The 23,630-nt window shown below is 33.5% G+C and overlaps 1 protein-coding gene across 9 annotated transcripts in view; it reads left to right on the top strand.

Annotated features, from left to right (window-relative positions):
• The window catches only part of Rfx3 (regulatory factor X3), a 246,510-nt gene that overhangs the window by 150,421 nt on the left and 72,459 nt on the right, over positions 1–23,630 (top strand). For all 9 annotated transcript variants that reach the window (XM_090329712.1, XM_090329716.1, XM_090329714.1 and 6 more), the window contains 2 exons: positions 917–1,014; positions 13,794–14,052. In XM_090329712.1, coding sequence (XP_090185838.1) covers positions 917–1,014; positions 13,794–14,052 — 357 coding nt within the window. The remainder of the gene's footprint in view (positions 1–916; positions 1,015–13,793; positions 14,053–23,630) is intronic.

Here is a 23,630-nt window from a genome sequence, read left to right as displayed (position 1 = left end):
AATAAATAAATAAAAAGTAGTTTGTTGACTTTTAGCTCAAGCCTATACTACAAGCTACTTGATAGACAAGAGATGTAAGGGTTGCAGTTTGAAGTATGAAGTTCTTGAGACTACATGCCTATAATCCCAGTTTACAGGGAAAGCACAATGACTAGTTGCAGTGGCTTGTGTGTCTGTTATCCCTAGCTACAAAGGACAGCATAAGTAGGAGGACAAATACCGTACGTAGTCCAGCCCCAGGTATAAAGTAACATAAAGTAGGACCTTGTCCAGAAATTTCCTAGTGCAAGAAAAAAATAAAGGCTGAAACATGGCTCAAATTATAGAGCACCTGCGTAGTACATATGATGCCCTCACTTCAGTCCCCACTACCACAAAGAAACAAGTCTTATCTTTTAGACCTAACAAATTGAGATACTTACCAGTGAAATCATATAATCCTTGGAACTGCTTTTAAATAATACGGGTAGGGATAATAGGAGGGAGCTGGTGACTACTCATTTATCTTAGAAAATGAGTACATGCATTCAAGAATGGAATAAACTATTTTTCCATGTTTATGACTTTTCATTATGACTGTTCAATTAAAAAATAAATTTTGCCTTATATAATGAAATAGAATTCTGTAAATTATTAAATGAATGAGCAAGTTTCATGATTTTAAACTGGAACATTTTTAAGCATGCAAATCTATACATGCCTATAAGACTACTATGGAATTGATTTAGCACAAATGCTACCATTGTTCTAGACCCCACCAGTGCTTGTCTTGTAATAAGCGTAATCTTTGTTTTTATTGTGACTCCTTCTTGGGTTTACCAATAGGCTATGGAGAAAACTATTGGTAAATCTAGTTCTGTGTTTTGTTTCTGTGTATTGCCCACCTCTCACTGTCATCTTGACATTTGTTTTTCAGGTACAGCAGGTCCAGACTGTGCAGCAGGTACAGCATGTCTATCCAGCTCAGGTGCAGTATGTGGAAGGAAGCGATACTGTCTACACCAATGGAGCAATGTAAGTTTGTATGTGTGGGCCTTTTGCATTCCCTCCTTAAGAGAGAAATAATGTACCCCAATGATCCCAAATTGTTTCCATGTCGTTTTTATTGTTGGTGGTGGTGGTGGCACTAGTGCAGTCATTGTGTTTGAATTTGGGGCCTTGTTCTTTGATTTGGCCTTTGCACCTATGGCTGATACTCTGTTATGTATGCTATATATCTTCTGGCTTTTTGATGGTTAATTAATGATGCTGCATATCTCATGGATATATCTGTATGGGTTGACTTTGAATCTCAACTCTCAGAACTTAGCCTCTGAAGTCAGTTATTTCTTATTAAACCATGTTTATTGAAATCAAACTGAAATTTTAAAAGCTTTGCCGATGTTTGTTAAGAATATATGCTTATTTTTCCTGAAGTATTGTACCCTTTAATTGCTATCCCTTCACTAAGAAAAAACGTTTCATGTCAATGATATCTATATTTTTATAAAGAATTTATTAACATTGATTTTTACGTCATATTTCAAATGCCAAGTTTAATAGGTAAGTAAGTATTCAAGAATGGGACCTCTATATGCAATCACTGGCACATAACTTGAAGAACAAAATTAAAATTAAGCTGAGAGTTAGTATGTCATAGATATATATCGATCTGTATAACATTATGTCTATATAGTATATGTCCCATCATAGATTTTTGTTTGCCATTCCTGGGCTTCCTTGGACTTTCTCAAGGCTAGAGCTCTTCCACTTGAGCTTCAGCACCATTTCCGGGTTTTTCTATGTATGTGGTACCCAGGAATCGAACCCAGGTCTTTGTGCATGCTAGGCAAGCACTCTACCAGTAGGCCAAACTCTTGGCACACAGATTTTTATGTCTACGTAGTTATATTTATATTTCCAGGATCATCTCAATGATCTTGAGTATCAGAGTATTGAGTCATCGCTCTTGTATTGTTTGGATCTGATATCCACATATCAAGGAGACCATGCGCCTTTTGTTTCTTTTGTCTCACTCAACATGGTTTGCTCTAGTTCCATCCACTTCTCAGCGAATGTCATTGTTTTATCTTGTCTGGTGACTATATAGAATTCCATTGTACATATTACCACATTTTTTTGTATCCATTCATCTGTGGTGGAGCATCTTTTTTTTTTTTTTTTTCCATCACTTGGCTATTGTGAATAGTGCAACGATGAGCATGGCTGTGAAGGTGTCCTTGTCATATTACTGGGTTATGATGCTAAGGGTTGAAGCTCAGGAGTGGTATTGCTGGGTTGTAGGAAGGTCTAGTTTTAATTTTTGAGGAACCTCCAATAAAGTGACTAAGATTATTGCAAATCTTCAGAAATGTTTATCACTTAGGTTTTTGTTTGTAACATCTAGCTTTTTGAATTTCCCTGAATGAATCAAAATTCTCTCCTCAAGTCTTCTACTCACCTTCCTTTACTGTTGCTGTGGTAACCCAGGGTAATTCTATACCGTGGGTTAATTTCTTTAATCTGTACTTACTTTTTCTATAGGTAATGTCATTTATCCCAAGAATACATGACATAGGAGTACTATTTGTTGGTTTATCTTAGTAGTAGTAGTGAGAAGAGAAGAAAGATTACCAGAATCTTGGCTTAATTTTTATATTGATTTTATAATTTTAATGCTCATTTTACTTAAATATTGTGAGGTTGCTATTATTTTGTTTTCATGGAAAATAATCATGCTGAATGGTTGTGAGGATTTGAAGGCGTAATATCTAATATACCTAATGTTTTTCCTGGTATATAATAAACAAACAAAAAGAAAGCTTTTCTTTGACATGAACTCTTGTGCCTTACTACTTTTGGTAACTAAGTCTGTTTACACTACCCCTGCCTCAGCACTACATCTATTGTTTGCCTTGGTGTTCTTCCCTGTCCTGCCACTAAGCTTCACTTTCTACCAGTTATAGACCTAAGGGACTGTTTCCTTCAATTATTTCCTTTCATGTGTCTGTGCTCTGGACATGTGAGTTTTCCCCCTTTATTCTGAGGACAGTATTGTATGCATTCTCCTTACTTTCCAGTCCTCAACAACACTTTAGTTTGATCTTTCAAGAGGACCCATCACACTTCGGTGACACAGACCCTATCTTTCCTTCTCTGTAGTTAGCTTGTTCTGACCCTATACAGAACTCTGACATACCCCCACTGTTTTTTTTTACTGTGACTGCCTGCCTTTTCATATTTCCAGAAATAGAAAGAAGCCAATACATTTCTGCTACTGTAATGAATTGACAACTCTGCATAGTTTAGGCATACACTAGATATTTTCACCCATTTGCGGTGTAGAAACAGGTCATCTTGGATGCTGATTTTGTAGTTTCTATCACAAGTCCAAATTACATAGTGGGATTTATGCCAAATAAAAGAGATGTCTGCCACTTTGACCTTTCTGTTATCACAGAAAATAAATAACTTTCTAGACATTGTTAGAGGTCACAGTATTGCCAGTTGTTATTACTTCTTTGCCTGTGACACATAATAATGCTTCACTTCAGGGGAATCTGAGAATGGGGGTTTGTAACTTTTCTGTCTGTGTGATGGAAGGTGGCCAGGGGAAGGATGGGAGAGGAAGGATGTAGGTCATTAACTGTATAGCCTCCATCACAGTCTTGTCTTCTTTTTGTACTAGTGAAATGAGAGATTAGGTCTGCTAAACTTCTGAGGGTCTGACTTTGTACTAAATAAACATGAATTATTCTTTTAATTTTGTATCTGGGTTGTTTATATTTCTTCTGACTCTAAAATCTATTTTCTGGTACATTTTTAAACTGTCTCCCTACTGATCTTTGGGGTCACCTTTGAAAATAACATCTCTAAAGTTGATCCTTTAAAATGATAAGAACCATAAAGTACAGAGGTGAATTTGTGAAAACAGTGCCAACATGTTTGTTCTGTGGTCTTCTAGCATATTAAGTTAGAGGAAGTCCAGATCATGAGTTCAGTTTGCCACAAAATCCAATTAGCTTTGATCTATTCTGTGTGCAGCTGTATCCTCTGATCCAACTATCTTATCACAAGTATTGGTCAAGAGGAAGGAAATTTATCTGCAAACCATTTATTACTATCAAGTAGGAATTTTGAATAGAGGTTCTAAAATACTACTTTAATGCTTAATATCAAAATATAATTTATATTACCATGAATTATATTAAAAATTTTTAGTGGGTCAGGCCAGGAGTGTGGGCTAGTGGTAGAGTGGGTCCCTAGCATGCCTGAAGCTCTGGGTTCCATTCCTTGATACCACATACACAAAAAAAGGTAGAGACGGTAAAGCACTAGCCTTGAGAAAGCTCAAAGGACAGTGTGCAGGCACTAAGTTCAAGCTCCAGGATTGGCAAGATGGCTAGATGCCAGAAATATTTTCCTCAAGTATGATCACAAATTTTCTTTATCTTAAACTAATCTCTCAGTAATGCTGCCACTGGTGTATCTAATATTCTCCTTAGGTTGATAGTCCTCCTTTATTTGATAGATTTCCATGTGCACGAGGAAAAGATCACTGTTTTTCTCTTATATCACACTGAGGTACTATTCAACTAGTATTCTCATTTCTTTGTGATAATAAGCAAGTAAATATGGTCTCTGATCTTTTTCATGAAATTTCTAGCTCCCAGCAATGACCTACAACCTGTGTGTACTTTAGTAAGTGCTTTTCACCAGTGCCCTTCTTAGCAGCATTTTCATTTTGTACAGATACACATATAGTCTTAGTTCAGAGGTGATGTCAGTACACCAATATTCTCCCTTATGAGAATAGGTCATCATTATAAGTAATTGCTACTAAAGTGATTCCTTGAGTCTCACTGGGGGTATTGACAATGACTGCTAGCACAACAGGCTTAATTATATGGGTTAGTGAAATGGAATATATCTTGATGGAACCATTGAGACTGATTTATTCAATACAATTTATTGGTATAGCAAAGCATTGTTACTTCTTTATATTATTCCTGTTTTTAGGATTGATATACAATAAAGTAGGATGTAATAGATTAATATTAATAATCAGTCTCAGCCATTGAGACTGATTTATGCAACAAAATTTATTGATATGGCAAAGCTTTGTTACTTCTTTACATTATCCCTGTCTTTGGGATAATATATGTAAATAATAATTTAATATATTAAGATTTAATAACTATATAATATGCTAATGTTATTAGAATTAATTATAATATAATAACCTGTTTCAGGATTAGAAAGAAGATCTTTGATTTATTTTTCTCCTCTTTAGGTGAAACAGTATATTTCAGTGTTTATAGTGAATTTATGCTTTCTTACTGTCTTTCAATTGTTTTATACTTAAAAGAAATGGTTCTGCTGGGTTTTATGTTTGAGAATAAGAGGATCTTTTACTTATACTTCTGGTGCATACTCAAAGAAACAGGAGCTGGTTTGTGAACCCACTTATCATTTGTATTTAAGAATGGGAAGCCCTTTTAGAGTGAGAACTGTTCTTTGAATAGAACATGAAAATTTCTAAACAGTAAAAGTAAGGCCCATTTTGCTGATGTCTTAAAAATGATCTCTCCAAAAATGAAAAGCATTCAAATATAGCTTGTGTTATATAAGTCTTGAGATTTTAGGTGAGAAAATTGCTTTATACTAATTAGTAAACAGTGTCCATAGTAGTTATATTTTATTTGTCATTAAAGATAAATAAACTGGATTAGTTATGAAAGTCAAAGGTTTTTTTTTTCTTTTTAAATCTCATAGTTAAAAAAAGCTCAATTTATTCTGTAAATAAAAAATAGTCTTTGGGCTGGGTATATTACTTGGGAATAGACCAAAAATGCTTACTAAGCACAATGCTTAGAGTAGATTCCAAACATCACAAAATAGTTAAGTAAATGAACAAGTAGATGTAAAAATATTCTTCACATACTATAGAAATGATCCCTGAAAGGACGCTAAATGAAAAGATCTCTAGGATATAGAAACATAAGCCATATAATGAATGATTGTTGTTCTTAAGGTACTATGTTATCTCTAAGCTCTTTTGCTGTCCCTTGGTTATCTCATATTGTTACAGTATCTCACATTGTTACCTGATATATCGGATACATTTATATTTAGTTATTTGAAATTGGATAGGGAACGGGGGGAAAAAAAGATGAGGGGTGGGGGGGGAGGGAAATGGGGACCAAGACATGTGAAAGGGTATCAATGTATGGGAATTAATGCACCATCTATCTGGCAAATATCATGTAACCCTTCTATTAATTACATTAAAAAAGATATGAAAAAAGTATTCTTCAGTCATAAATTGTGTAGAGAAGTCCATTTTTGGTAAAATTTCAACATCACATTTTGTAATTAAATAATCTTGTAAGCAATTTTGGAAGTAGATAAAGAAAAAGAGTACCCAACCTTCTATTTATTATTTGTTTGAATTCTGGCTTAATTTTTCTGTCCACCTGATAATTTTTTAACATAAAGCATAACTTCATGGAAAATTTCCTGAAAACAAGTTCTGCAGCAACAAATACATTGTTATTAAATTTCTCCAGAACAAAGGAATATAATCGTCTCTACGTCCTTCCAAATAAAAACAAAAATAGAAAAGTATATTTTTTTTACTTTGTTAAAAAGAAACGTCTCCTTCCCTTAACCACATGGATTTCTAATCACGTGGATTTAATTCATTATTCTCCTTTAAATGCAGTGTATAGTTTTTTCCCTTTGCAATACAAAGAGAAATGACAACAACAAAAAAAGACCATTAATTGGGAGATACCTAGACTTGATTTCCCGCTTTGTTTTGTCGTTTTAAGGGGTTTGATCCTCAGTGAACATGATCCTACCTCTGTAAGACTTTCTTTCTATCTGTAATAATCCTCAGACTGTTTGTTTCACTTCCTGTAGATAAACTGGGATAATGTAACACCTCCCACTTCTTTACAAGCCTCTCTAGAGCACTCTTGCATTAAGCTTTGCTATTTTTGGAAATATTTCAAAGTTGTTCACCCTGAATACTTCGTTTTACTTATTCCTCTGTCTAGTCTAAACAGATATACATAGCTGTCAAACACTGTAAACACTGAGGCATTTTCCAATAAGATTGTCTCATATGATATTGATTGAACGCATTCCAGACATGACCCGTTTCCAGTGTAACTTCCAAATATTGAGGCATTATACTACTGTAAGAACGTATAATGATTACCACTACTATAACTTATAGCTTGAAACTTGCATATTTTTAAAAATATTGATCAATGATCACTTCTATACTGCAGCCTAATTTTATAGTATTAAATTTATTATTGGGAGCATATTTAAAACATCGGTTAAAAAACATAGTTTAGAGAGATATAGTGTACCTAGACTTGTGGACAACATACCAGAGCTGAAGAAAACAACAAAAACAAAAAAACATGTGTTATATAACTATGGCGAAGTAAACAATCATTTGTAGTGAGTGAGTAAGCAAAGAATATTTATAGGTGTGGTTACTCAAGGAGTCTGCTAAATAGAACAAGAGTAGATTCAAATAAAATCCCATGAATACATAGGGATTTATAACCAAAATAACTCAGAAGAAATTTCTCTGAGCAAGTGTACACATATCTGTGTAGTAACATTACTGTCTACCTATGAAAAGAATGGAAAAGATTTTGGCTATGGAAATTATAATGATACATTGTTTTCATGACAATATAGAACAAACAAAATGAACACATCAGCATCTTTTAAGATATGCACAAAATTGCTTGGGAAATTAGCTATTTCAGAAAGATAGTATAAAAATAGCTGATTTCAGTCTGATGTGCCAAAAATTGAGTGATTTTTTTGAACATATGTTTTTAAATTTGGGGATGAAATATTATGGAAATACTAACCTATGAAAGACATATTCCTTATATACAGAAGGAAAAACAAGTCAATCTTAGGCATCAGAATTAGTCATTATTTCTAGTATCTAAGGAAAAAATCTATTTATTTTAGCAGTTGGCTTATTATAAAAAATAAATTCTCATAGACAAATGCTGGGGATCATGGTTCAAAGTCAGTCAGGGCAGAAAAATCCATTAACTTATGTCCAATTAACCACCAAAAAGTCAGAAGTGGAGTTGTGGCTCAAGTGGTAGAGCACTAATGTTGAGTGAAAAAGCCCAGGGACAGCATTTGGTTCAAGCCCCATGGTCAGAACAAACACAAGAATTTAAATTAAATTAAAAATAAAAGTAATAGATAATTTATCAGTATTTATTCAAGATCCCAAAACATTTAGAAATGCAAAAGTCTCAGGTATTTCTTATGTGTGGCACTATCTCTGGCTCCTTCTGTTTGTCTGGTAATTTTTAGCTCATCAATCATACTTAACTAGAAGAATTTGTAAGTATTACAGTAACTTGCTCTTGGTAGAAGCCATATTTTCTTTTTTTAATTGTATTTTATTGTCGGGATAATGTATAGGAGGATACAGTTACATTTGTCAGGGGGTGGTGTATTACTTCTTGAACCTTGATACCCCTTGTCATGTTTTTGTCCCCTTTTTGTCCCCCATCCCTTCACAGTCATAGCTCAGAAACTATGTACATATGGTCATAGAGGATGAGACTAAATAAAATGAACTCCAGAATATGGAAACAAGAGGTTTATTTTTGTTCTTGTTCTTAATGTACTTTGTGAAATTATTTCTTTTCTCTTTTTTTCTCCTTATGGTTAATCTCATGTGGTTACTTTATCAGAATTTATTACCTGGTATATTGTATATATGTTTATTTGTTTACTTGAAATAGGAAAGGGAAGGGGGAAAGAAGTCATATTTCATGCTGGCCTTAGATTTATGTAGATTTTTATGTGTATCTGATAAATTTATGTTTCTTCTGTACACAAGAACTAATTATAGAGGGGTATGACTGCAAGACAGAATGGTTTAAGCCCCTCGGAAGTTTCCCTAATGATTGTACAAGTCTAGAAACTTCCATGATCATTAACTTCTAAATTCAAGTATGTGGTCATGAGTGACATGGCTGTACATTTTCCATTACTCCTTTACCGTTGTAACTACACTAGATGCTTAATGGTCATGGGTCCCTAAGACATTGCTATTGAGGAAAAATCACAGATGCTCAGAATTTTAGAATTCTGTATCTTAAAATTACTCAAATTTACCTCTGTTTTACATACCAGTAAGTCCCAACATTCATAACATCAAGTCACATAGAGTAATATTCTAAAATTATAATTATGAAAATTACTATTGGACACATTAAAACTGCTTGCACACCATAACTTAAATCACCTTCTATGTTCCTTATCTCACTACAAATGCATATTAACTTATCCTGTTGTTCAACCCAACTTCTACCTTATACATGCCACCTTTCAACAAATCTAAAAACTTCTCTTTGATTTCACTTTTCGTTTAGCAGAATTACCATAATTTTTGCATACCATTTGTATTTGAGGATGTGTATTTTTCACACAGTTGAGGGTGGTGAAACACTCAGTCGATCACACAGTGAGTTAAACATGGTTGATGGTCATGTAGAACTGAGAATTTCACATCAGTTGAGCAGAGGGAATGAAAGGTTTCTCGTTTAGATTTTTTTTAACTTTTTAAAAAATTTACCTTTTAGCTAGGTGCAGTGGCTTACGCCATAATCCTAGCTACTTAGGAGGCTGAGTACTGAGAATCATGGTTCAAAACCAGCCTGGGCATTAAATTCTGTGAGACTCTTATCTCCAATTAACCACTAGAAAACAGAAAGTGGTGTGGTGCCTCAAGGGGGATAGGGCCATAGCCTTGAGCTGGAGAGATCAGGGACAATGCCCAGGCCCAGGGGTAGGGTGGTGGCCTTGGGCTGAAGAGCTCAGGAGCTCAGGGACAGTGCCCAGGATCAGAGTTCAAGCCCCATGACCTATCAAAAAAAAAAATTCACCTTTTAGTTTGGTTGGTGAAATCTGCATGAGTAAATCAGTGAATAAGGCAGGCTTACTGCATATTATCAACAGGTTTTGTCTGTTGAAGAAGAGAATAAGAGAGAATAATGTAGCATTAGGAAACAGTGTAGTGAGGAGTAAGGAAATCCCAAATAGTACGAGAAAGATGGTCCCTATACTACCTATTAGTAGATTTCTAGGCTATTCCTAAGTAGTTGTTCACAAATGTCATTGACATATACAATATATTAACTTTTTATTTGGTCTAATGGTTAAAAGAGCATGGGCTAAATTCTGATTTTATATCTAGGATTCATTAGCTAAGTGCTTTGGACAAACACTCATAAGCAATCCAAACTTCATTTATTCAGAAATTAGAGTAGTACTTACCTCAGAGACTTTTCATAGTGATTAAATGAGTTAATACATGAAAAGTAAGTAAAATAGTTTCAGGGTAAAAATGTCAATAATTATTGTGCTCTATCATTACTTATTATTAAAAAAAATCTACTAAGTACCAATGGGAATTATTGTGAAAAAGAAGGGCAGAACTTTGTTTTGCATCTATCAAAGTATTTATTGTCATCTACCTCTATATGGAATTTATTTAATTCTACTTAAATACCAGCATCAGATTGTGTTATTGCAATAGACATAAATTAAAGTGGCCTCATTTCTCTAAAGTATAAGCAACATGCCTACTTTATTAAATTAATGTGATGCTCAATAGGGAAGTACAACAATGGTGACAAAAATTTTTAAGTGTACTTAAATGATATTTTTTACGTATAAAGAATGCTTTAGCCAGAGGCTAGTGGCTCACACCTGTAATTCCTACTTCTCAGGAAGCTGAGGTCTGAGGATCCCATTTCAAAGCCTCCCCAGGCAGGAAAGTTTCTGGGACTCTCATCTCCAATTAACCACCTAAAAAAACAGAAGTAGAGCTGTGTCTCAAACTAGTAGAGCACGAGTCTTGAGCAACAATGCCCAGGGATAGTGCCCAGGTCCAGAGTTCAAGCTCTATGACTAGTACCCCTTCACCACCACCACTATAAAAGAAAAGATTGCTCTCTATGAAAATTATTTCTGTTACAAGTCTTCCAGAAAACTATACTGAATCCACTGGGTTCTTTCTGGAAAGCATTACTTATCCAGTAGTATAGCATACCTCTGAATAGCATTATTATATTACTGTAATTATATTGTAAATTACAAGTGCTATTATAATGGGATAAAAGTTCTATAAAAGATATAGAAAGTTTTACATGTTTCTCATGTTTTAACAAAAAAGTTAAATAATTTTCATGATGGAAATTTACAAAGCTGGTTACCACATCTAATATTTAACAGAATTATACTTTAACACATTGACTGGTGTGTTAACTGGGTGCCAGTAACTGTGCCAAGTGTTGAGATTACAGATAGAAATAAAACAATTTCATGGGAGCACAAAAATAGGAAGTAATAGTAAGATATATTTCAGGAATGTAAGCAGCGTTAGGAAACTTAGAAGAAACCATAACAACGCTATGAGGAGTTTCTGAAATATACAAGTGCTGTAAAAAAATAATTCTGGGATAAAGAGCATCAAAACAGAAGGAATATTGTGACACTTTATCAGGGATGAGTGAATTGGCCAATGAGGAAGCATTTGAGAGCATAGGCTTGAAACTATGTAGGTATCAGTCTGTGGTGTCCTCTGTAAGGCTATCAAAAGCCTTCGGGCTTGGAACTTCTCTGAAGGCAAAAAAAGATTTTTGAGGGCATGAGCATATCTCCAAAGTCTGTTTTTCACATTTGCCATTTAAAAAATGTCCTGGCAGCAATGTTAGGGGTAGGTTCAAAACTTGATGAGGGGAAAGAAAACCAGTTAGAAGGCAACTATATCTGAGAATATTATGAATTACAGTAATAAACGTGAGACTGAAAAGGGGAATTGGATTTTAGAAGATCAAAATGACATGATTTAGAGACTTGTATCAGTATAAATGAGAGGAGAATCAGTTGTTCTGTCCCAAACTTAGTTTGGTGGTATGTTTCACTGCTAGGTTGTTGGCAGAGTGGAAGTAGGTATAGAAAAAGAGTAAAGGGAGAAAAGAAATCTCATCATATGTAAGATTTTACATATACAGATGTCCAATGGCATTTCCTATTAGAAGTCATCAGTTGTCTGTTAGAAAAAAGAGATTTATATTCCATTCAATATACCTAGCATGTTGAGAGCAGAGATATGAGCTCCTATAATGACTTACTACGAGCATGCATACTACATGCATGTATTTGTCATATAACATTTAAGTAAGGAAAATTGGACAATTTCACTCAACATAATAATAAATTATCAGAAAAAATGGTCATTAAAAAAGGTTCTTCAGCTATTAAAAAAGAGGAAATGAAATAAAATATCTTAACATGGGTGGTTAAGAACTAAGATCTTCATGTAAGTATATAGGCAATGGCTAAAGGCTTCAACACCAAACTGCCAGTAATGACCAGTTCCCAGATGTGTAATTAGGTAGATTCTCCAGAGATGAGAATAATAATTTGATATTTGAATTAAAAGATATAAGTATATTGTACTTTGTGCCTTTATAATTTTGTAGTTTTGTAACTCCTGTGAGCTTATGTTACAAAAGAAGCAAAACTGTAGTCATATTAAAGTGTACATTAGAGTCAGCAGTAAATGAAATAAACTTAATTGTAACAGGAAAAGAGGAAAGAGCAACAGGGAGGGATCACCAATGTCACACTGCAGATAGGTCTAAAAACAAGATAAGGGATGACAGGCACCTTTTAGCCTGATATTTAGATTTGGTCACAAGTGACCTTATTAAAAATGATTTCAGTGAAATAGTAAGGGCAGAGGGTTTGCTGTAGATGTTGGGAAGTAGAAAGTGATTACATGAGGAGCAGACACACCCTATCATAAAAGAGTATGAGGGAGAGAAAAAGATGTTAGACAAGGACTTAGGGTCCAATGTGAGTAAATTTTTTGCTCAAGATATTTAGGGTGGTGAAGGAGATCCATGCAAGCTACTTCACTCACAGTTTATTGTGAGTCACATGGAATATGAAATAGCCTGAGAAGTTGCCTTGTTTATCTCATAGGAATGCCAGATCTTAGTGTTTCTAATCTCAGATTTTGTTGAATTGAGATTTACATGTTTTATGAGAAAGTATAGAATTCAGTTAGGAAGGTCTTGTGGTTAGGAATGTGGCCAGACCTGATTTATGTGTACCTTTCAACTACTCTGATGTGCAGAAAACAAGTAGAGGTACTTAATAAGGGGAGGATTTGTTTATCGTGATTTTCAGAACTGACTCATTTGTACCTGGCAACTATCTTAGAGTAGAGAAACAAGTTAAAGTACTTACTAAAGAAGTATATTTTAATTTAGATAGTAAACCCAATCTTTCATAAGAATGAGGTTTTATTTTTAAAAATGTATAACTTGGCTGGGAACCAAGTGATAGAATGCTAGCCTAGCATGCATGAAACCCTGGGTTTGATTCCTTGGTACCACATACATAGAAAAAGCTGGAAGTAGTGCAGGGGCTCAAGTGGTAGAGCACTATCCTTGAAGAAAACCAGAAATGGTGCTGTGGCTCAAGTGGCAGAGTGCTAACCTTGAGATAAAGAAGCTCAGAAACAGCACTCAGGCCCTGAGTTCAAGTCCCAGGACTGGCGAAAAAAATAAAACAAAAAAACCCATATACATATATATATATATATATATTCTGACATATTCTAAAGACTATGTTAAATGTGTCTTTTAAAAATGTAAACATCTTCACATTAAAAAAAAGTCAGATGCAATAAATAAGCTAGTAACGTTCATCTTCTTTTCTTTCTTCTTCTAAAGCCGAACAACAACGTATCCTTACACAGAAACACAGATGTACAGCCAAAACACTGGAGGGAATTACTTTGATACTCAAGGGAGTTCTGCACAGGTGACAACCGTGGTCTCCTCCCACAGTATGGTGGGCACTGGTGGGATTCAGATGGGCGTCACAGGGGGACAGCTCATCAGCAGCTCTGGAGGAACCTATCTGATTGGCAATTCCATGGAGAATTCTGGTCATTCAGTGACACACACAACTCGAGCCTCCCCAGCGACAGTAAGTGTTTGAGTTTCTATCGAATTCAGTCTCTTGCAGTTTTCATAGGTACCTTTTTCCTCTACCAAGACTAGAGTGGGACAGTAGTGCTTCTAGGAGTGACTTTAGTATTGTGGTAGTATACAGAATATAGCATATATAGATATAATCTTATACCAAATGTGATCGATGTGATTGCCCTTCAATTAAGTAAATTGGGCGATTTTTTCATTGCTAATACTTTGTTAGAAAAAGTGATTTTAATTCATTCTATTATTAATTTTAAGTCTGTCTTCAGTGATATTCATCCAACAGTTTAAATTCTTATAGAAGGAACTTAGTTTTACAATGTACTTAACTTATAAAAGCTAGTCAGTAAAATGGAGAGGATCATAATTTGCATGTATTTTACCAGTATTATTTAATTCGTGTGCTGCTTCTGCTACTATTTACTTATTATGTATTTTTAAACTGACTCACTTTAAAAATAGAAAGTATGATACATACTGAAACTGACACTTAATAAAATTGTTTAGCCTTGTTCTGTATGTAAAGCTGTGTTGCCTGCTACCTGAAAGACACATTGGAGTTTACGTGACTCAGATGAAATAAATTGTGTTGACTCCATTTGTTGTAACTATGAGCAAAAAATACTTAGGGATAGCCCTTTTACACTTGAGCTTTCAAGTTTTTAAAGTTTAATATTTATTTTGACTCAATATTTAATATTTTTAAAATTTCATTGTCTGGATGTTGTACAGAGGGGTTGCAGTTACATAGGTAAGGCAGTAAATACATTTCTTGTCAAACATGGTTACCTCCCACATTTTTGACACAATATAATTTTCATATAAAAATATCATAAAAATAACCATAGAAAGCCAGACCAAATTCAAAAACTACACCATGTAACCCGAATGAGAGAACTGAGTCAAGTAGATACAGTCCTTTCTCACCATCTCTCTATATACTTCGTTGTTTAAATGAAATAAGGCAGAAATAAACTGAAAGAAAATGGGAATAAATTTGAGTGAAAATAATAAATGAGAGGTTTCCATCTCTCGTTCAACGGATTTTCTTGAAGATGTAATATGCATTTGGTAAGTACTTAGCTAGCATATATTTTGTGTCTCATGATTATATTCATTAACATTTTCACTATTTAGTACATTCTTCATATATTGAACATTTAAAGTCCTTCATTTTTGATTTACTCCTTGCTAACATCAGAATGCTTTGCTGTTCAGAGTAGAAAATTCTTAGAAACGTTTTTCCTTTCCTTGCTGGACACCAGTGGCTCATGCCTTAATCCTAATACTCAGGAGACAGAAATCTTAGGGTCACAGTTTGATGCCAGTTTGGACAGGAAAGTCTGTGAGACTCTTATCTCCAGGTAGCCACCAGAATACCAGAGGTAGATCTGTGGTTCAAGTAGTAAGGTACCAGCCTTGAACAAAAAAACTAAGAAGTAGTACCCAGGACCTGAGTTCAAGCCATAGTAGTGAGACACACAACTTTTTCTTCTATCTTTTTGGAGCATTTCTTTTATCTGTCTGTTGCTATTACTAGTATTAAATACTATATTTCTAAACCTTTATACTAGTATTTTATGTAGATTAAAAACCAAATGAAATTCCCACTCATAAATCATGTTATCTTTGGATCCCAGTTAGCCTGTCAAAATAATGGATTAGAGTAAATGATTTATGATATTCTCTGAGCTTTTGATTATTTACAAGAGAATCATTAAGTATCAGCAGATAGAAAAGTAACTTTATCCTTACAGTAGGAAAGAAGTAAAAAAGAATTAGTGCCAGCATCCCCAGGAAAGGCCACCCAAAATTTTCATTTTAAGGGAAAGGAAAGTACCCACTATTTATCAAAGCCTTAGAAAAACAGAAAAGCAGAGTGAATGTGTCTTTTCCCACTTTGTGAGGCCCCTTGTTCATACTGACATACCATATACTATCTGTACTACCATACCCTTTTCTACTTCATCTTTTCTAGCCCTTTCTACTTGCTTTCCCATGTTTTTAGCTATCCAAACATCCATAGCAACTGGCTTTACATATACTAGACTTATGGTTTCTATTATTAAATTAACTAAATTGTGTCTGGTTCATATAAATATAGTTGTAAGCATTGTTAAGTTAAATTTTAAAGGGTTTAATTGTATGGGATACCATTGGTGTTGTATACAGAGTATGAAAAGTAGCATGATTGGCAAATTAAATATATAAAAGTTAAATTCTAGCAACTGGAGATAGTTGAAAACTTTAAATATTAATTTTAGATAATAATGTACATTTAAAATATTCATATTACAGGATTTTTACTTTGTTTTATGCAAGAATATTTTTTGTAGGGCAGGAGGGTTTGGAGGCATGGTTCAAATGGTAAAAGGCCTGTCTACCAAGCTTGAGGTGAATGTTACTTTCAGCAACATACTAAGAAAAATAGTATTTACTATTTTATATTAGCTTATATTAGCTAGAGAGAATGATGAATTTTCTTTCTTTTTGTTTTGTTTTTTTTTGTTTTTTGGTCCTGGGGCTTGAACTCTGGGCCTGAGTACTGTCCCTGAGCTCTTCAGCTAAAGGCTGCTGCTCTACCTTGAGCCACAGGGCCACTTCCAATTTTCTGGAGCCTAATTAGAGATGAGTCTCACAGATTTTTTTGTGCCGAGGCTGTCTTTGAACCACGATTCTCAGATCTCAGCCTCCTGAGTAGCTAGGATTACAGGCATGAGCCACCAGTACCCAGCTGAATTTCTCCTTTTAAACAAAAGAAGTATAAATGTCAATGCCCTTATGGTAGTGTGCACATATATATATATATATATATATATACAGGCACAAAAATATATTCATATATATGTATTTATATATGTGGTAATATTTAATATATTGCCTTCCATGTATTATTATACTGTATATTTGATTTGGTTCCCCCTCTCAGTTGTGCAGATTTTTCTTTGTCTTCATTCACAGTGAGATTTTGGTTCTTTGTTTACAGTTTCATGTTGCTGTGGTCAAGTAAGCAAAATTTAAATATGAAGCTATTTAAGTTTCTACAATTGTCCTCTGACATTTTTTAATATATTTTCTAAGGTACCAAGGACACTAGAGATAAATTCTGAATTTTATTTATATTTCCATTACTATTCAAACATTCAAAAGAATTCTTATGAGCACAATTTTTTAAAACTCGTTTATAACATCTCAAGCTATTTCTTCCCAACATTGAGCAAACCTGTACTGTGTAACTTTAGTTTCTTCGGCTAGCATTGCTGTTCAATCTATGATTAAAGCACAGCTGAGTCAGCTGATCATTAGGAGTCATTTATATTGTGGCCAAAATTCCTGAAAGAAAAAAATATTATCAATTATCCAGATTAACAAGTTTTGTACCCATGGATTCAACTAACATCACCCAGAAAATATTTAAGGAAAATGTATGCTACACATGTACATCCTTTTCTTATTATTATCTATTAAATGACAGAAAGATCACAAAAGCTACCCTATTTTCATAGCATTTATATTGTATTAGGTGTTGTAAATAATCTAGAGATGATTGAAAGTATACAAATGTATGCTTTTTTAGGTTATATACAACTACTAGGTCATTTTACATAAGGAGTTGAATTTGCATTGTTGCTATACGGTATACATTAGGATTCCTGGAACAAGTTCACCAGAGATAGTTTGGAATAAGGAATAAGTGTATGCAATTGAGCTATGCATTAAAAGGTTGAAAGTTAGAATGTATAGTCAATTAATTCAGTTGATATGAAACTAGCTAAGTCTGAATACTTTGGGTATGGTATCTGAACACCTACTTTGGTCTTCAGAATACTTTCATCGACTTCCATTTAAGTTTTACCTATATTTATATAGAAATACTTTCATTCAGAAATTTTAGTAATAATTTCCTGATGTTTACCTTAATGTATGAATATTCTCAAGTATTCTAATGAAAAAACTTGATCATTTGTAATTGAATCCACAACAAAAGCCAAAACAGAAGACTAGCCTTTGGAATATTTTACCAGTCTAATACTAAATGTCTAAATTTTAACTGTCTCTACTGTGATAAAAGTATCTCTGAATTATTGGGATTTTTGTTTGAAGATACTATTTATTTTAGCTTTGACATTTATATATTATTTCATTTGTATCTTTGTATCCCAAATTTTTATTATAAAGTTACATGGAAATGTCAGTATTTTTCAAAAAGTTGTAATAATAATAAATTTTATATGATTAAATTATTACACTCTAACAATATTTTAAGATCTGTCTAAAGTATTATTTTTCTTTTACTTTTTATGTCCTTGGGTTAGTTAATAAGAGCCCATGTCTTTATAATATAAATATACATATTTATATTATTACTCAGATAAATAAATGCACATATATATATATATATATACACAGGCTCAGGGCACTTCCTAATCATTATATTAAATAAGACTTTTAAGAAAAGTCACATAATGTTTTACCACTTTTGATGTGAGTTCAGCTATGTTGTAACTTGATTTACTGTTTCAGATTTTATTAAAAGTTATTAAGTTCTACCACTACTATTTCACTAACACATAGACAATGTAGTAAGACTTGGCTACTCAGACCTCTGAAATCATTATGCATCTTCCTTCTAACTCTCATTGTAATGTTTCCTTCTGTGTGTACTAATTTAAAAATCAAATGTATTTCACCTGATCATTTTCTGTGTAATCATGTCATTTATAAAATTTTGAACTTAAACATATTTGCATTTCAACAAAAATTTATGATTGTAGTTAGTGATACTTTATGCTCATCATAATGTAGCATTTCTTGCAGCATAATATCCAATAAATGGTAATATCCTGTAAGAAACTTTAATCCTCCATTAAACAATATTTTCTTATGATCAGTATATCATGATTTTTTTTCTTCTTGATAAATAAAATCATACTAACCATTTTTGAGACTGTTGTGAAAGCTAATTTTGACATCATTATGCATATATTAGTAATTATACATGATAAAGGGCATTTTCTAAAATTAGATATCACTAAGTAATACAAGTAAAATGTATTGAAAGTAATGAATTTATCTTGCTGTTGGTTCATGTAAAATGTTATAATCTATTGAGAATAAAATTTTAACGTCCATATGCTGCTAGATAAGTAAAATTTAGCTAAATTTTATATACTCTATAAAATAAGAGTTATAAGAATTTTTGTATAAATTTAGGTGCTCTTGACCTTGCATGTTTACAAAGTTGAAGTAAAGAAATATTATTTTTTAAAGATATATCTGTTTAGCCAACTAGAAAACTATTTTTGCTGTCTTCTTTGCTGTTGTGGTACCATGACCATATGTTTTATTTTGAATTTTTTTAAACTTACATGAATTAGTAAAACATTGTATGTTTAAAAGATACAAGATAATGTATGATAATTTCTGTTACACTTTCTCCAATTTTTCTTACAAGCAACCTATGTAACAAATAATTTAAGTACCATTCTATATAAATGTCTTTGTTTATTAAAGTGATCACATTGAAAGGAGCTGAATTGTCGCTTTATGAATCAATAAAAATTTTTACATGAGGTTGAATTATTGTTTATGAAATGTTTATAGGGGAAGAAAAACAATGTATGAGCTGGAGACCTGGCTCAAATCACAGATCACCAACCATGAGCAAGAAAGGTTAGTGAGAGCAAGAGCCACTAGGATCAAATAGTGCTACTGGAAGGAAAGAAAGAAAAAAATGAGAAATATAATCATTTAGATGAATATTTTTAATTGTCAAAGTTAAAGGATAATACATTTTAAATGTAATTTTTGAATACCTTTAAATTTAAGGTATTCATAAATTACATAAAACAATTCTCCAACTAGCTTTAGCAATTATATACTACTTTCTCCATTTAACTTCAGCAGCAGCTTTATGATCTTAGTATTTTCTGTCTTTTACTATGTGCCTTTTTCCCTAGCTTAACCTTTGAGCCCTCAAATGAAACTCCTCAGAATACTAAAAATCATCTGTTTCCTGCACTAAATTATAAATTGACTGAAGCTTCTGGGACCTCATTTTCAAAGCACTTAATAAAATAGGACTTCAAGTGCCTTATAGTCTCCATCACTTCGTCTATATTCTGTTCAACTGTCAGTCAGGTTCACACACTGTTCCAGCCTAGAAGCTGATAAGATCTCAAGGCAGTAATTTTATGGTTAAGGCTGTAAGATATTCCACTCCTAGAAATCTTCATAAGGTAGAAGTTCAGACAAACAGAACTGACAGGCCTTCAGTCTTTCCTGAATACAAACATTGTATTTCCTGAATTTGAAAGGCAAATATAATAATAATAAATTTCATTATTTTTCCAATATTTTGTATTGAAACAGCATTTCAGAACACTATTATAACTCACTAGCAGTGGATACATTTTATTCCATGCAAAATCTACATTAGCAAGGTTTAATGATATATATATATATATATTCTACTTATAAATGTGGGATATAAGCTATGTCCAGCCATACTTGAATAGCTCTTATATTTGATCTTACGTTTACAAATTAAACTATAAATGAATCTAAGAGCTTGAAATAGTAAGATTTTAAAGGAAAAACAATCACCCTATAATGTTTCACTCACAAAAATTTGATAAATAAAGAAAATCTGAAGTATATTGCTAGTATATTAAAGTATACTCTTTCTTGTGGGCAATACTGATCAATAATAGACTTTTGAAATTTTACTTGTCTCTTATACTGAATGAACTAATTTACTATCAGAAAGTGTAACACAGTGCCTATTACCAATTATCAGGTCTATAATGAGAATTTCCACAATGCCCAGGGACACAAACTCATCCCTCAAAGCTTATAATTACCACTGATAAAAAAGAATCATTATGTAAGATTCATCAAGTAAAGCAATACACATGCACTTTAATATAATAAGAGCTCTAAAACAGAGGCTAAGTAAACAGGAATTGTGTGTATTAAAATTTTTGAGATATATCAATATATCATCCAAGAAAGTAATTTGTTATTCTAAAAGTCTCAACCTTGCTCTTAGTGATTATCTATCTAGCTGTTCCAAATGCACGTAACTGGAACAGATCTTTTCCATATATGTCAATATTAAGAGTGTTCCGAGATATCAAGATTGCGAGTAATCCTTGACCCTAAATTTCAGAGAGCCCTCCTTTATTGAACAATGTAAACTAGCACTAAATTTAGTTAAGATCTTTAGAGCCCTTTTTATTTCAGGATTTTGGAATAATGAATGTTTTGTGTTTATTTAGAATTTTTATATTTTCTTGTTGCATGGCATTACAATTTTAACATTTAAACAGAATTACTGTGTGTTTGTATATGTGTGTGTGTGTTTATGTATTGAGCCACAAATCTACACATGTACTTTACTACTGAGCTACACACAATATTCTTTAGTCACTCACTCTCTAGAACATTTAGTAAACAATCACTATTGATAAGACAGTGTGCTTCCATGAATCTGAAGATGTACAATACAGGTTAGTGGAACTCATTTTAGCAGCTAGTTCACTGTCTTCCAAGGCACAAATAGAAATCCATTCTGATCTTACAGATTTTTTTTTTCCTGTGGGTCATGAGGCTTGAACTCAGCCTGGGCACTGTCCCTGAGCTCTCCAGCTCAAGGCTACCGCCCTATCCCTGGGGCTGGGTGTTGTCCCTGAGCTCTACAGCTCAACAGGCTGTCCTATCCTTGAGCCAAGCCTCAGTTGCCATTTTCTAGAGGTTAATTGGAGATAAGAGTCTCAGGTCCTTTTATGCCCAGGACCTTGATCTTCAGATTTCAGCCTCCTGGGTAGCTAGGATTACAGGTGTGAGCCACCATGCCTGGCTTAGATTTCTTTTAAGTGATTATTTTCACCATCTCTCTCAGAAGTTATTTTCCAACTAGTATTGATGTGTTCAAACTGGACTAATTTTAGGTTTACCAAAATTATGATTAACTTCTGATAATTTTCTAAATATGAATTCAAAGTTGCCTAAATGTTGGGATAGGTTTGAATAACATGAGAGTTAAGAAAAAGTACAAAACAAAGTAATAACTAGACTTCAGAATCATCTGCCTGCTTATAGTTCTGAGTTGCCAATTGCAGTTTAGCTGTGAAAAAAAAAAATACCTTAGTACAGAGGTCCTCAAATTGAGTGTGCATCCTTTGGAGGATCTGTCAAAACTTTTAGCACACTTCGCTCCAAAGGTTTTTGACTCAGTCCCTGCTATCAAGGGCCTCAGAATTTACCTTTCTAGAAAGTGCTCAGAGATTCTCCCAATTTTTCTCAAAGGCTATGACTGAGAAAACTTGTTTTAGTGACTGTATTGACTACATACAAAATGACAATATTCTAAGTGCTCAGAAGAAAACAAAAAAGAAGGCAGAGACCTTGAAGATATAAGCTGGATCTTAAATCCTGTAGGTGTTAACACAGCATTTTCCTGAAGGGAACCCTAGGCTCTTGTTTATTTTGCCTGTCTTATTGTTAAAAAGTGCTAACACCAGCCAGGTAGGGGCTTAGTGAAGATGTGCAAATATACACTCTGCAAAATAAGCAAAGGAAACCCAAAAAAGGGAAAGGATCTTGATTTCACCCACAATTTCAGTTTATGTTTCTATCCAAATCAAATGTTCTTTTTTTATTGTAATGTCTAGAGGGGTCACAGTTTACATTTGCCAGACAGAGAGTATATCACTTCTCACACATTGACACACCACCTTTCATGTTTTTGTCCCTATTTCCCTCCGCTACCCCTCCCAATCATCCTGTTTCCCCCCCCTTCCCTTTCTGATTTCAAATAAACAAATAAATATATATACAATATACCTGGTAACAAAGTCAGATACTGTAACAATATGAGATTGACCAAAGGGCAACAAAGGAAAAGAGAAATAGTACATTAAGAACAACACTCACATAATACAGAGCTCATGTTTTCACATCCTGAAGATCCTTTCATGTAGCCTCATCTTATATGGCCTTATAAATCTAGGTTTTGAGTTATTGTAGTCGAGTCCTAGGTTTGTACTAATTATTACAAATGAGGAAAACCTATGTTCCTTTGGGTCTGGCTTACTTCACTTAATATGATTTTTTCCATTTCCTTACAAATGGGAAGATGTCATTTGTTTTGATGGCATTTGTTAAAACAAATGTTTTAAAACACCTCTCATTTACACAAATTTATTGTGTGTGTGTGTGTGTGTGTGTGTGTGTGTGTGTGTGTGTGTGTGTGTACAGGTCCTGAGTCTTAAACTCATAGCTGTCCCTAAACTTTTATGTTAAGGCTGTTACTCTACCATTTTGAGCTACACCTCTACTTCTGGATTTTTGGTGATTAATTGTAGATAAGAGTATCACATACTTTCTACTCAGATTGAATTCCAACTATTGTCCTCAGATCTCAGCCAAAGAGCAGGGAGGATAACAATGTGAGCCACCAGTGCCTAACTAAATACAATTTTTTTAATCCAAATATTTTTTTACAGATAGACAATTTTCAGAATAGCTTCAATTAGCAATGGCCAGAACTATAAATTATTATAGCCT

Source organism: Megascapheus bottae, chromosome 3, assembly GCF_031878675.1.
Source record: "Megascapheus bottae isolate mThoBot1 chromosome 3, mThoBot2.hap1, whole genome shotgun sequence".
Taxonomy (NCBI): Eukaryota; Metazoa; Chordata; class Mammalia; order Rodentia; family Geomyidae; genus Megascapheus; species Megascapheus bottae.
This window is presented reverse-complemented; position numbering and strand designations above follow the sequence as displayed.